The sequence below is a fragment of the Arvicola amphibius genome, chromosome 11 (genome assembly GCF_903992535.2).
Source record: "Arvicola amphibius chromosome 11, mArvAmp1.2, whole genome shotgun sequence".
Lineage (NCBI taxonomy): Eukaryota > Metazoa > Chordata > Mammalia > Rodentia > Cricetidae > Arvicola > Arvicola amphibius.
Window position 1 is genome coordinate 109,067,920 of NC_052057.2, and position 14,308 is coordinate 109,082,227.

At 37.4% G+C, this 14,308-nt stretch overlaps 1 protein-coding gene across 5 annotated transcripts in view; it reads right to left on the reverse strand.

Annotated features, from left to right (window-relative positions):
- Window positions 1-1,020: 1,020 nt before the first annotated feature.
- Ecpas (Ecm29 proteasome adaptor and scaffold) overlaps window positions 1,021-14,308 on the reverse strand; it is a 115,425-nt gene continuing 102,137 nt past the window's right edge. For all 5 annotated transcript variants that reach the window (XM_038346942.2, XM_038346940.2, XM_038346939.2 and 2 more), the window contains 7 exons: window positions 14,196-14,239; window positions 13,908-14,100; window positions 9,461-9,599; window positions 7,136-7,241; window positions 5,174-5,262; window positions 2,701-2,772; window positions 1,021-1,311 (listed from right to left, as the gene is read on the reverse strand). In XM_038346942.2, coding sequence (XP_038202870.1) covers window positions 1,172-1,311; window positions 2,701-2,772; window positions 5,174-5,262; window positions 7,136-7,241; window positions 9,461-9,599; window positions 13,908-14,100; window positions 14,196-14,239 — 783 coding nt within the window. In that variant the 3' untranslated portion in view covers window positions 1,021-1,171. The remainder of the gene's footprint in view (window positions 1,312-2,700; window positions 2,773-5,173; window positions 5,263-7,135; window positions 7,242-9,460; window positions 9,600-13,907; window positions 14,101-14,195; window positions 14,240-14,308) is intronic.

A 14,308-nucleotide genomic window follows, 5' to 3' on the forward strand; every position in this document is an offset into this window, starting at 1 on the left:
TTGATGTCATCAAGGGACAGTACTAATCGTGTAAGTCAATTCTGTGCTCCAGAACTCAAGACAAGCTGGTTTTTAGCTCACCATAAACACGTTAAACCAACTCTGCACCCTTCAGCAGGGGCAGGAGCAGCAGAAAGCAGGGAAAGACCCTGGCAACAGTTTTCCTCATGGCAATTTGAGAAAGGGCATTTAAGAAAGAGAAATTCTTAGCCAGCTAAATAAAAGGCTTTCTATCTATCTGCCCTGCCACACTGTACACATGGCAATAATGTCGTGAGAAATGTTACCGTTACAACTCTGAGATTTTAAGTGGTCTAAACCAAGGCAGTCTCTAAATTTTACTGTTGTTTTAGATTTTGGAAAACTCCATAATCACAAATGCAGACAGAAAAACAATCTTGTTCCCATCTATTTTCATATCCCAGTGAAAGGACTTCCATCAGAATTTTATGGAACCCAAATTATTGCCCACCTATAAACATGCTGAACAGCCACTTCCTAAAAACTGACTAGCTACACAAGGAAATGCGTAGCATCTGACTTTCAAGAACCCAGTGCTAAGAGTCAGTTGAGCTCTGGTATATGTTACATATACCATATATGCAACATATCTGTTGTATGACATCCTTTTGGGAATTTCTAGGGTAGGGCAAGGTAAACACTGGTTTGGTAGCAGGCTGAGAAAAGTATCCAGGACAGGAAATTAAACTCTGGGTGTGGCCTTGACTCCAGCCTTGGAAAGGAAACTGTCTTCCCCAATCCTATTACTTTGGGTATGCAAGAAGTGTGCATAAACTGAGTGACTTACAGAATCCCTTCCCGCAATAACATCAGCTTGGACGTAGCTCTGAGATTTTAATCCAGCTTGCTCTATATTTCATTTATAATAGTTTCTGTTCTTTTAGCAGTGACGGCTGGCAGGCTTATTTACAACTACCTTTTGAAAACCCAAGTTCTATTAAGCTCACGTAGCCCACATACTTTAAAGACAAGTAAAATAAAGCTAATAAAGGAGCAAAATTTAAGGCTTTTTTTTTTATTTCAGCCAAGGAATGATGCATGCTACAGAATAATCTTTACTTCCCCCCACTTGGTTTTTAAAGAATACCACCATTTCCAAACTTCCAAACCCAAAAGAACATGGCACTTGTTTGTTTCTTCCCATTCTCATTCATTCCAGACTTTCAAGTGTTTTCTTCAATACTGAGGCTTTCTCCTGCAGCTCAGGTCTGTTGTCTGTCTCCATAGTAGCTAAAGACTCAACCAAGAGTTTTCTGCATTCTGCTGTCAAACTTTCCCACTGTTTAGCTTCTGAATGGAAAGAAAACAGAAAGAAAATCATAGAACAAGCAAGGAAAACACTCTTACTTTTTCTTCCATATATCCTATATCTATACAGCAACTCTATAATTAAGAGAACAGTATTTAACAATCACAGGTTGGATAGGTGTCTCAAACCCAATCCCTGACAACAGCCTAAAAGAATGTCAGGGAGTTTTACCCCTTCCCCAGGATGAATAGCAAAGTGGGAAGAATGAAGTAACAAAGTGTAGGAGCAAAACAGTCATCTCACCCACAACCGAGGGCTATTTAGTAATTTGCATGCCAAGAAAGTAGTAAGTTTCGTAACTGGACAGTTTAAGTAGATAACACTTTATATTACCCCTTTCTTAACAGAAGCCCTGGAGAACTAGATACATACTGAAAAATTTAAAAAACAAGAAAGCACAGTAAATCTCAACTCCATTTATAACGCTCTGTCACTTTCTAGTGACATGACTTCAAGCAAGTAATTATTGATGCATCTCATGCAGTTAGACTTGGCCTTAAACTGATCCTCTTGCCTCTACCTCTCAAGTCAGGGATTACAGGCCTATATTACCATGCCCAGCTTCAAGAAGTTGTTTAACTTCACTTTCATCATCTAGAACATATTAATATCTATCTGGAAAACCGGTAATTCAATCACATGGTTAAGTGCCTAGGTTTTTTTGATTTTAAGAATAAAAATACACCATGAAATATTTAATGTAAGTCACGAGTCTAAAGGGCCCATTCTGCAGCGCCCTAGAATAGGTGCTGCTAAGCAAAAAAGAGGAAAAAGTACAAACACCAAATTCTCAAGGTTGTGTTGAAAACTGTCTCATCTTCTGCACTATTAATTCAAGGAATAGAATAGGAAAAGGAGTAGAAGTGAAGGAGGAAGGGGAATGGTCCTCTTTTTGAAACCAGACATAGATAAATAACACAGGAGGAAAAAAAGAAGCTGCTTTTCTTCTACCATTGACACAACAGAGAATTTATAAGGTTTCTTAAAGACAAAAAGAAAGAAATCAAGTAGGACTAAAAACATGTTTTTGTCTAAAAGGTCAACTCAAGTGGGTCCTTGTGTCCTGTTTCCATGCACACCACAAGCTCTGCTCAGTCATCGTGACCACTTCTTGTGATTAACCAAGACTAAGTAAGACTGTACTACTTCAAGATAACTACAGCTTACTAATTTATCAGAAATATATAAACACAGAGAACAAAATTTAAATCTTTAAAATTTAGTGACTTTAGTTCTCTACAAGTAGTTCTCTACTTGTAGGTGCATATACATTAATGTGTATTTTATATCATCAGCAAAAACAGAAATAAAATTTCTGAAGTGCATGCCATGAAGTATCCTGAATCTCTGGTGTTCTAATCATAACTCACCTTCAAGTTTCTTAAGCAGTAATTCTACCACAGATAAAGCTTCTGTTCTCACAGATGAGTAAGTCTTATTTTCTAAGAAGAAACATATGCAATCATAAGTATATTTCAAAGACAGAACTCCCAAGATTAAATTCTTGTTACTGAAACATAAAAAGTTAAAACTCTGTGGATTCACTTTTGAAGTAAACTTCTATTTGCTAATTATTATCAAATACTTAAGCTATATGTCTTCATTTATTATTTCAAGGCACTGTAGACAGCCAAATATAGATAGCCAAATATATTAGCCCTAAGTGGTAATATTTAAAAGACCCATCTTAGATGTGGGAGATCAAAAGATACTATCCCAAACAAACAGTCATCACCACGTAAGACAGGTATTTGATTTCAATGATCCTCAAAGATGATGATTTCAAAGATCATCATCAAGGGATACCTAGAAACCTGAAAAGACAATTTTGTTAGTTTCTAGCTCTATATCCACAAAAGCATGCTACTTCCAAGAATTACAACTAAAACAATCTTTTTTGGTACACACTTTCACAAAAGGTACTCAATTTTTGGAGAAAATGCCTATCCAAAATTAGTATGCATCAAAATCAAGAGAAGTAAAGTACTGCAAAAACGAATAGTGCCCCAGTTAAAGGACAAGGGAACCAGCTTGAAGGCACTTCCATTAGCCACAGCTAAGACAAGTAAATAACAAACTAATTAATGAAAAAAATCAGGGCTGGAGAGATGGCTCAGCACCATGTAATCCTCACACAGAGGCCCAGTGTTCAAGTCACAGCACCCACACTGGCAGCTCACAATAGCCTGTAACTTCAATTCCATAAGAACCTAACACCTCTGGCCTCTGTGAACACTAATACTCATTTGTATATACACATAACTTTAAAAAAATCCTAAAAAAAAAAATCAATTATAAAACATTAAGAGGTTTGTGGGATGATGGGAGTGGTATGAATCAATACCAGTTAATGATGCATAAATAAATAAATAGAAAAAGAAGAATCTTGTTCAAAATAAAATACCAACTACCAAACAATTAATGTGGAGAAAGGACTAGAGTTGAAAAAAACATAGAAAAAAAACTGGCTCAGAGAAGAATCACCAATGCATGCAAAATCTAAAGAATAAACTTTGAAGAAAAGTATATTTACATGATCATATAGTGTCTTCTCATAAGCTGTTTAATAGATGCAGTTTTGAAGAGGAGATTATTTTAATGATCTTAAAGTATACTGTTAGACATGAGGAAAAAATAAGAATGATAATAAGAGAGAAAATCCATAGTACATTGATTTGGTAAACAAAATTAACATTGAAAAATCAGGAAAGCTGTTAACACTGCATGCCTCTTGAAATGAGGAAAAACATATTAACTTCAGAACTCATAAGCTAGATCCAAGCCTGAGGAAATGTCAAAAAAAAAATGATAACTATTTTTTTTTCTAAAAAGAAGAGAGGGGAAGGTTTTAGCCTTCAAAATTATGAGTATATGTAAGAGAAAGAAAGGCTGAAGGAGTGTACCAGTTGAAAAGAAACTATAAAGGCCCAACATGGTGGTGTATATCTTTAATCCCAGTACTTTGGAGGCAGAGGCAGGAGGATCTCAGTGAGTTCGAGGCCAGCCTGGACAGCTCCTGTTCTGGTTGCTGGATTTAACAGAGAGCAGGCGCACGGTTCCCACTGCTTTTTAAACTATAAGAGACCATGCCCAAGTGGGCTGGTATCTTAAACGCTATTGGCTGAAGGAGCAGAATGCGCTCCCACAGCAGAGACTCAGCTCCTTAGTTTTAAAATCAGGGTTACTTAAGCTAAGTGCGGTGATTGTAGTGGTTTGAATAAGAATGGCCCCCATAGACTCATGTGTTTGAATGTTTGGACCACAGGGAGTGGCACTATTAGAATATAAGACCTTGTTGGAGTAGCTGTGACCCTGCTGGAGAAAGTGTGTCACTATGGGGGCTGGCATTGAGGTCTCATACACTCAAGCTAAGCCCAGAGTGGTACTCACTCTCCTTCTGCCTGTGGATCAAGATGTAAAATTCTCAGCTACCTCTCCAGAACCATGTCTGTCTGCACATGTTTTCCACTATGATGACAATGGACTAAACCTCTGAAACTATAAGCCAGTTCCAATTAAATGCTTTCCTTTATAAGAATTGCCGGTCAACTACAGGGAAACCCCGTCTCGAAAAAAAACCAAAAAACAAACAAAAAAAAGAATTGCCAGTCACTGTGTCTTTATAATCCTAGCTACCTGGGTGACTAAAGCCATAAATTCAATCCCAACCTCGGCAGCATAGAGCCCCTGACTCAAAACAAAAAGAGGCGAAGATGTAGCTCAGTGGTAGAGTGCCTGCCTAGGAGCATGAATGAAGGACTATGCCTGATCACCAGTACCAGCACCAGAAACAAAATAAACAACAGCAACAAAAAACTATTCAAGTTCTGGTTATTCACTCACCTAAAGAATAAGTAATTGATTTACAAGTTTCAAGAAGAATTTCAGCCAGAGCTTCAGAATCTGCATGTTCTTCTTCCAAAAGCATTAACCTAGAAACATAAGTGATACATGTTAATCATAAAAGAACAGTTTAAAACCTTCCTAGCACAATTTCTATCTGTACATATCACTTTATCATGTTATTTCATAAACTAGTAGTGTCTACATTAGTTATACAATTGTGTAAATGTACACAATGCAGTATTATTCCGCTGTTATAAAATAAGACACTATGAAATTTATAGGCAAATGGATAGAATTACAAAAAATTATCCTAAGGCAACCCAGACCTAGAAAGATAAATATGGTATATATTCACTTATATGTGGATATTAGCTGTTAAGTAAATGATAACCAAGATATAATCCACAGACCCAAAAAGGTCAGATAAAGAGGAGGGATAAAGGGGAATATGCATGAATCTTCCTGGGAGGAGAAAATAGATTTTAAAGGCAAACTGGGGGCAGATGGGAAGGGAACAGGGAACAACAAGGTGTGAAGGAGATGGGGTGGAGGGAAAGAGGGTGGACAGAGATGGCTGGAACTGGGGGCCAATTTGTGGGGTGGGGTGGAAACCTAGTACAGTGAAAACTTCCAGGAATCTATGAAGGTGATCATAATGACGACTCTTAGTAATGGGGAAAAAGGAGTCTCAACTGGCCATCGCTTGTAGCCAAGTGAGGTTTATGGGGTTGGGCTGCATTCAAATGAGCTGTTGGCCAAGGAGGGGGTTCCAAGGAAATCCTCAAACAAGCCAGGCTGTTGCTAAGACAAAGGGTTGCTCTCTACAAACTGATAGTGGGGCTGCATTGCCCAGGATAACAACACACTCATTGAACACGGAGATGTCAAGCTGGTTGTCTACATGGAGCCTTCACCCCTACATTCTGGTCTCTTTGGTGTCAAAAGGTACTCTGCAGTCTACCAACACAGAAATGTGGACACCAACAGTCACAAACCTTTGCCCTACACGCTGTCCTGCTTGCAAAGTACACTAGTGTACAGAAGTTGGGTGAGCAGTCAACCAGTGCCTGATCTGACTGAAGGTCCCCTCCATGAGAAGGAATCCATATCTAACACTGCTAGGTAGCCAAGAACCAAAAACTAGGTAGCCCAGAGACCTAGGGTAAAACCAAACACTGGTCTAAAAAGAAAAGGTATCAATAAAATGACTCCTAATGATATTGTTATACTCATAGATCAATGCCTTATCCAGTCATCATCAGAAATGCTTCCTGCAGATGTAGATGAGAACAGATGCAGAGACTCACAGCTAGACAAGAGAGAGAGAGAGAGAGAGAGAGAGAGAGAGAGAGAGAGAGAGAGAGAGAGAGAGAGAGAGAGAGAGAGAGAGATTCTAAATGAGAGGTCTACATCAAATCCCTTCCTTCATAGCATCCTTGGAAGAAGAGGTGGAAAGGCTGTAAGAGCCAGAGATGACGGACACCAGGAGGACAAAGCCCTCTGAATCAACTAAGGCAGGCATATATGGGCTCACAGAGAGTGAAGTAGCATGCACCAGATCTGCATGGTCTACACCAGGTCCTTTGTGCGTACATTATAGCTCCTAGCTTAGTATTGTATGGGCCTCCTGACTGTGAGAACGAGTGGGTCTCTGAATCTTGTGCTGGCTCTTGGGACTCTTTTCCTCCTGTTGGGTTGCCATGTACAACACTGATATGATAATTTTTGCTTTGCCACTTTTGGTTGTTATCTGTTAGCCTGTTCTTCTATAATGAGAGACAGAGAGAGCAGATCCAAGAGGAGGGAAGCAGGGAGGAACTGGGAGGAGCAGAAGGAGGGAAAATATAATCAGGATATATTGTATGAGAAAAGAATCTATTTTCAATAAAAAATGTGAAATGTTAAGAATTCCATTCAATAGGGAAATAAAATAAAAACCTGAATCATGAAGCAAATTACCCCTGGAAAAAGGCGTTCATCGACTGGAGTACACCTAGCTGCACTTTCCATGTGCTGAGTCTTAGCTGTTCACACATCAGTTTGCACAGCTCCTGACGATAACAACCTGGGAAAAAGATGAAGTGGGACAGAGGAGGGAATAAGTAAAAAGGGAAAAGATAACAAAGGAGAGACAGAGAAAAAAACGAAGCATTAAAAGAAAGAAAAAGTGGAGGAAAGTGAGGGACAATAAATGCTTTTAATTAAGGACACGAATTTTCCCCAAATTCTTAGCAGGATTTTATATCTAATTTCCAAGAAAATTTCCTTGATTAGAGCCTCCCCACCCCCAATACACATCTGTTCTAACAGCTTGCTGTTAAGGCATTTTGTCTTCCACAGAATAAAGGTAGCAGATTAGCCACACACTTCCCTTCCCTTGTAAATTTCCTTAATGAAATAAAAGTGCAGAACCCTTGAGAACCCTCTAGAGTCCTCTGCCAGCTATGGGATTATCAACAGTCAGTAGTCTTTTATCATAAACTAGTCCAATCACAAGTGTTTCCATAATCACACAATATTATACTAACAGATAAGAGCAAAAACTCAATAAAAAATAAAAAACTAAAAAATGACCAAAAAAAAATCTGAATGGTGTTTGTATGATAGATAATAGCAAATAAGAATACGAAATAAAAATAATAAAATAAAATAAAATTAAATTAAAAACTGATAGGATTTGGTCTTAAATGCTTAGAATAGAGCTCTCCAAACTTCTGACACTGCAATGTGACATCATCTTCAATATGTTGGGCCACATTCATACCTACCCTGGGATAAATGGGACCAAGAGGACATTAGTTGGATAGCTACTATAAAATTTATATGGTTTAAATATAAAACATAAGGAGTAAAAATTCTACCCTGAGATTACTTCCTAACAATTTGTGGTTTGTGTCTCTCTTTCAAAGGGACACAAAACCCAGAAATTACAACTGATACTATGAAAAGTGAGAAGCTAGTTTGTAACACTGAATTCTTAAAGAAAATACATTGGTTCTCTGCTCAGAAACTGGTAAACAAATGTATATCTCTAAGCCTTCTGTCAAACTCTTGTTTATATTGTTATCTTTCTTATGGAATTCCCCACTTTATCTTTCTCTAGCTATCAAGCAAGAGTTAATCAAGCAATCCGACTTTCACTATAGTTCATAATACCACTCACAAATTGATCGTTTCTTTTGAGAAATTCTTCATGTTACACAAAGAATAATTGGCTCAAAGAAAATATTAAACCTGAGTTAACATATATAAATAATTAGTACAGGGATATTCATTGGGACAGAGTGTAGTTCTCAGAACAAGACAAAGTATTTAGCATCTGCTCAAATTTAAGGTCTTGTCAATGGGCTGTAACTATGACTTGAACCAATAATCATGGCTTACTTCTTAATCCTTTGAAAAATATATATTTAGTTCTGAAAATCTCTGCCATGAGTTTCTCTATAAAATAGTTATCACTTGCTTACTGAAGACTTGCTAGCAAGGCCAGCAATTTTGCAAGGAAGGAATTCTAATACTTTCGGCTTCTCAGAAAAGAGTTATGGACATAATCAAGAGTAACAAAACTCCTTTATAGTCAAATATCTACATAAAATGCATCATGATTGCTATGAGCTCAATTGTATCCCCTAACATTCTTGTATTATACTAAAAGACACAATATTTAAAGAAATCATATGGGTAGATCCTAATCCAATCCCCTTACAAGAGATCAGGACACAGCAACAGAGGGAAAGGTAACCATTCAAAGCTAAGTAGAGAGAAATCCTAGAAGAAGTCAACCCTATCAACAACTTGATCTTGAAATTCTATCCATCAAAATTAGAAAAAAAATTCTGTTGTTTAATTAAGCCTTACAGTTTGTGATATTTTGGTTCTAAAAATGTATTTTACTTTTATCTTATTTTGTATATGAGTGTTTTGTCCACATGTCTATCTGTGCACCACATGGGTACCTGATGCTCCTGGATGCCCTGGGACAGGAGTTATAGATGGTTGTGAGCCATGTGGGTGCTAGGAATCAAACTCATCGGGTCCTCTGAAAGAGCAGCCAGTGGGTTAGCTATCTTTCCAGCCCCCTGTGATACTTTCTTAAAGTATCTCTCAATAATACAGCGATCCATGTACTTATATGTTGATGTAAGAATAAAATGGGTATATGATAATTCTCACTATTAATATTTGGACTATATAAGTGCTATTACTAAGCCATGCGGAAACTGTGTTCTTGCTAAGTGATTTCTGGCTACAGCACTTGTACAAGTACTGTGCTCTGGTGCTTACGTTGGGTTTCTGGGTTTCTGGGCCACGCTTTGCCCAAGCTCTCGAAGGCGCCCAGCAGAGACTCCAGCTGCAGCTCTCTTTCCTTATCATTTTCATCTTCGGCTTTGCTGCTCCGGACTCCCATGCTTTCAAGTGAGTTCTAGGACATTTCAAAGAAAAGGAAAGAAAATTCTAGTATTTCCTTCTTCAAGGTTACACTTATTAAACTAGTATTTCCTTCTTCAAGGTTACACTTATTAAACTAGTATTTCCTTCTTCAAGGTTACACTTATTAAACAATCAGAGTGTAGAACAGGAGATACTGACCAAGGACTAAATGCTAAGTTCTTTACCATGATTTCTTCTGTTTGTATTAAGAGCATACATTTCTAATAAATTTGAGAAATACTTTAAAAATATTTGAAAATGAAAATAGAAAAGCTATATATGTACTATTTTGAGCATAACCTAAAAAGACCTGCATTTGAATCAAGAGAATTAAAGATGGAAAGAACTTGACAATGTTCCAAACACAAACCCTTGAAAAACTGATAAAGAAGCAAGAAGTAATTCAATCAGCTAGCAGGTGTAATCAGCTAGCAGATGTGATATTTCATTTATATTATAATAAATAAAACTTGCCTGAACTTCAGAGAGTGAAACAGCCACACTGATCAGTCTTATGGACCAGGCAGTGGTCCTTTAATCCCAGTAGCCACACTAGTTTGCCATAGAAACCTGGAGTAGAGGTGCACACCTTTAATCTCAGCACTAGAGAGGATTATAAGACAGGAGGAGACAGCTCTCACACACAGTCTCATTCTGAGGTTTCATGGAGGCAGAGCCATTATTTTCGGACTGAGGCTGAAGTAAGAACCAACAGCTGGCTGGTTTGCTTTCCTGGTCTTCGGGTAGAACCCCAATTTCTGTCTCTGGGGTTTTATTAGTTGTGCTACAATTGGCACCCAAATGTTTGGAAAGAATTTCCACATAAAGTCTGAGAAAATTTTTTAAAAAGAATTCTAGACAGACAAGAACAGAGTCAAGAGCAGTTTCAGTGGTTGTCTTGAGCACAGTAGGCTCTGTGTGCTGGGGCGAGCAGAGGCATGGCTCCTTTAAAAGAGACTTCCTGACTTAGTGTTTGTAGCAAAACCCTTACAGTTCTTTTAAAGAGGCAATGCCACCAAATACTTAAATGGTGTTTATGAGCAGCCAGTGGCATGTTTCTTGGTGGTGGCATGGACCTAGAAACTACAAAGAGTTGTAGTAATAAATCTGGCTTCCACTCAAAAAAAAAAAAAAAAGCTAAGGAATGGGGTAGAGCCAGCCACCAAAGCTGCAGCTTTAATCCTGGCCATATTGCTGAGCAGATTTAAAGACCCATGTGGTCAAAAAAAGGTAAGAGATACACAGTAAAGACAGATTAAGACAAAAAAAAAAACTCTAAACAGTTTAGAGTATATTTAAAAATATGTGTAGCCTTGGGAAAGAAAAGAAAAAGTTTACAAAAAGTCCTTTTAAAAAAAGAAAGAGTAGTTGGGCATGGGGGCACAAGTCTTTAATCCCAGCACTTGGGAGGCAGAGGCAGGCGTATCTCTGTGAGTTCGAGGACAGCCTGGTCTACAGGTGAGTTCCAGGAGAGCCAAAAATACACAGAGAAACCTTGTCACAAAAAACAAAAAATTAAAATAAAAATTAAAAAATAGAGTTTAAATGGAATCTGGATTGTACGTTATTGTGCCATCACTGACTTGTTTGGCTGCTAAGGGAGGAGCAACAGTTGTTAAAAGACATTTGATTGTAAATGCTGCTGGATTAATCCAACCTATATTTTTTTGAAAATGCCTTGACTTCAGAATTTAAGTCAAAAGATATATTACTTTGGAGAAGAGATTTTCCTTTTTTTCCCCACAGGAAATGAGAGGCTGTGGATTCATTCTGGGTTAAGAAAAATAAGGTTTGATCAAGGAAGATCCCCTGAAAAATCACTGATAGGAGCGGATGGCCCAGATGATCCAACACTTCAGAGCACCTCTGTTGCAGTTTCCTCTGAGTTCTACATCAAGACCGCTAGCTGAGATGATCAAGCCTCACAGAATACTTCAGTCAGGACTTGATCATAATCCTAAATTTTCTTTAGGTCCCCATAAGATTATCAGTGTCCCCAATCAGTAGGAAGTAGCCTAGAAAATTATACCCACATTCTCCAAAAAAAATGGATTATGGATATCTGTCTTTGTTTAGACTGCTGATTACAAGTTATTAAAGATAATGGTCAAGGAAAAAGCTAAACAAAGGGAAATTAGATTAAAGGTTCTTGTTTTGAAAAGAAAAAAGGAATACAGATAGGATAAAAGGGTAGATTATTGAATTTACTCTGAAAAGAAGAAATGGAGGATATAGATATGGTAAGATAAAAAGGTAAGATTTTTGGATCTATGTTTAAAAACTACTACTAGCTTTAAACGTTTTACATTGGATTGAATTTTTGTATACTATATACAAATTTTGTAGATTGATTCAAATTTGAGATTAATTTGGTTAGAACATACTATACACACATTCCTAATCTTGTTCAAGGGATTGTACCATACAGCTAATTTAACAATGTAATGCAAATTTCTAGTCTTTGAAAGCTATTATTACCAGATTTTTAGGATAATAAGGAAATACAGGTTAGTAATTAGTCACCTATTATAATCGAATTTATAGTTACATTAGGTATGCTTTCAGGGTTAAACAAAGATATATTTTAGATAGACAGGTCATCTTCAAACATTTCAGAGATCTAAAGAATATAGCATTTATGATGTTTTAATAACATAGGCTCCTTTTTATGACAATGAGACATGTCTATTCCTGGCAGCACCAATCAACTTCAGAGAAGATTATGAGCACTGAAAAACTCCATATGGAGTTTACTTCCTTTGTGGCAAAAGTAAGCCATTGGGCAAGAAAATGTCCTTGCATTGATGGTTGACAGTATTCTGTCCTAACTGGACTAGCATAACAAAAGAAAGTGACTCCCAAACACTGTCAAGACAAGGAAGGACAGCCCTACAGAATATCCTGCTTCACAGAAAAGTCGATCAGATTTGCTAGGCGCATAGGCCAAAGATGGATGCCCCAGTGTTGCAGAGGAACTTTGAGTGACTGCCCAGGCAGCCAGCTGTTTCTGTCATTTCTCACATATTTTGGAGGCTGTTTTGCTTTTACTTCCTGCTTACTCAGTTATTTCCTTCTTGGGTCTCTGAGGAAGCTGAAGATTAGATAGTTATAGTTTACCAGACGCAGAAAGCAAGTTATGATAGAAAGACTTTGGACTCACCAAAGATGAGAATAGATATTAAAGTATTTTCTCTAAATTTGTCAAATGCAAATGGACTGTTGATGTACTTATTTCCTATTGTATATAGTTTCTTATACTAGTTATAGTTTTTCCCTTTTATTCAGAGTAGAATGAACAATCTACCCTTTTATCCTATTATATCTAAGCAGGTATAATCCACTTAATATACAAATCTCTAAAACCCATACATTATCACAGAAATACCTAAACAGCCTTATTAGTACAAAAAGCATATATAGAAATTAGAAGCAAAACAAGAGATACTATTTCATGCTTTAAAAATAAGTAGATCAGGTCAAAAGTGGTGGCGCATGCCTTTAATCCCAGCACTCAGGAGGCAAAGGCAGGTGGATCTCTGTGAGTTCCAGGCTATCCTGGTCTACATAGCTACATAGTGAGTTCAGGACAGCCATCACTACATAATAAAAAGAGCCTGTCTCAAAACTAACCAAAACAAATAGACCAACTATATCCCTCTTTCTGTATGATACCCACTTTATTTTTTTTTTTAAAAAAAAAAAAAAAAAGAGAGTACTTCAGTTTCCAAACTAAGCCAGTCATATTTTTTTCAACTGGTTTCCCCCAAGACAATGCAGAGGTAAACTACACAACACACAATACTCCTTGTCTTCATACTAAATGATTACTTGGCATCTGTACATGCCAGCAAGGTAGAGTTTATTACGACAGAAGCTGTTCAGTATATAGGTATTCGCTCCCTCCTCCCACAGGCGGAAAAAGGGTACCCATATGAAAAATTACCTTTCCTAGTCTCATCTACTGCTAAATGGGGCTATTGGCTAAGTGCTGGCCAAGGGAACATGAATCAAAGTGATATGTTTCCGTTTCCATAACTTTCCTTGAGAGGAATTATATACTTACTATGATCCTAACTTCATCTCCTCTGCCATCTGCCTGAGACCCAGATAAACCATAGACCATGAGGATAATGTATAAGAAATATGATCCCTAAAGGGGATCCAACTATCAAGACAAACTTCCCTCTGTTTGAGGTTGTAATATTTTGGAAATTTTCTGCTACTTTGCTGATAAACTTGTCCTAATAAAAACACATTACCAAAACAGAAGAAAACCTAGGATGATATAGGTAGTTATTACCTTCTTGATGAGGGGTATGACAATGTCAGAAAATTCCTGGAATCTGTCTTCTTTGGTGGCTTTCAAAACATCAGCTGCACAGCTGATTGCTACAATCTTGTATTTGAGATTCTCTTTGCAACACTCCTTCAAGACAGCCTGAAGAATTTCATTTGGGGTGGGTTGATTTGGCACAGACTTTTCCAACTCTGTACTACAGATCCAAACAAAAACATCACAATAGTTAAGAAACGCTACAGCTTTAAGTTTCACATTAAGAAATGGTATGTTCATTAAAAGAACATTTACCTGCAAGCTGTCACCACACAGGCAATGGCTTTTAGTAGTTCTTCCTGGTAATTTAAGGATGAAGACATACTATTAAGCCTATATGTCACATTCTTTGCAATATGACTACAATC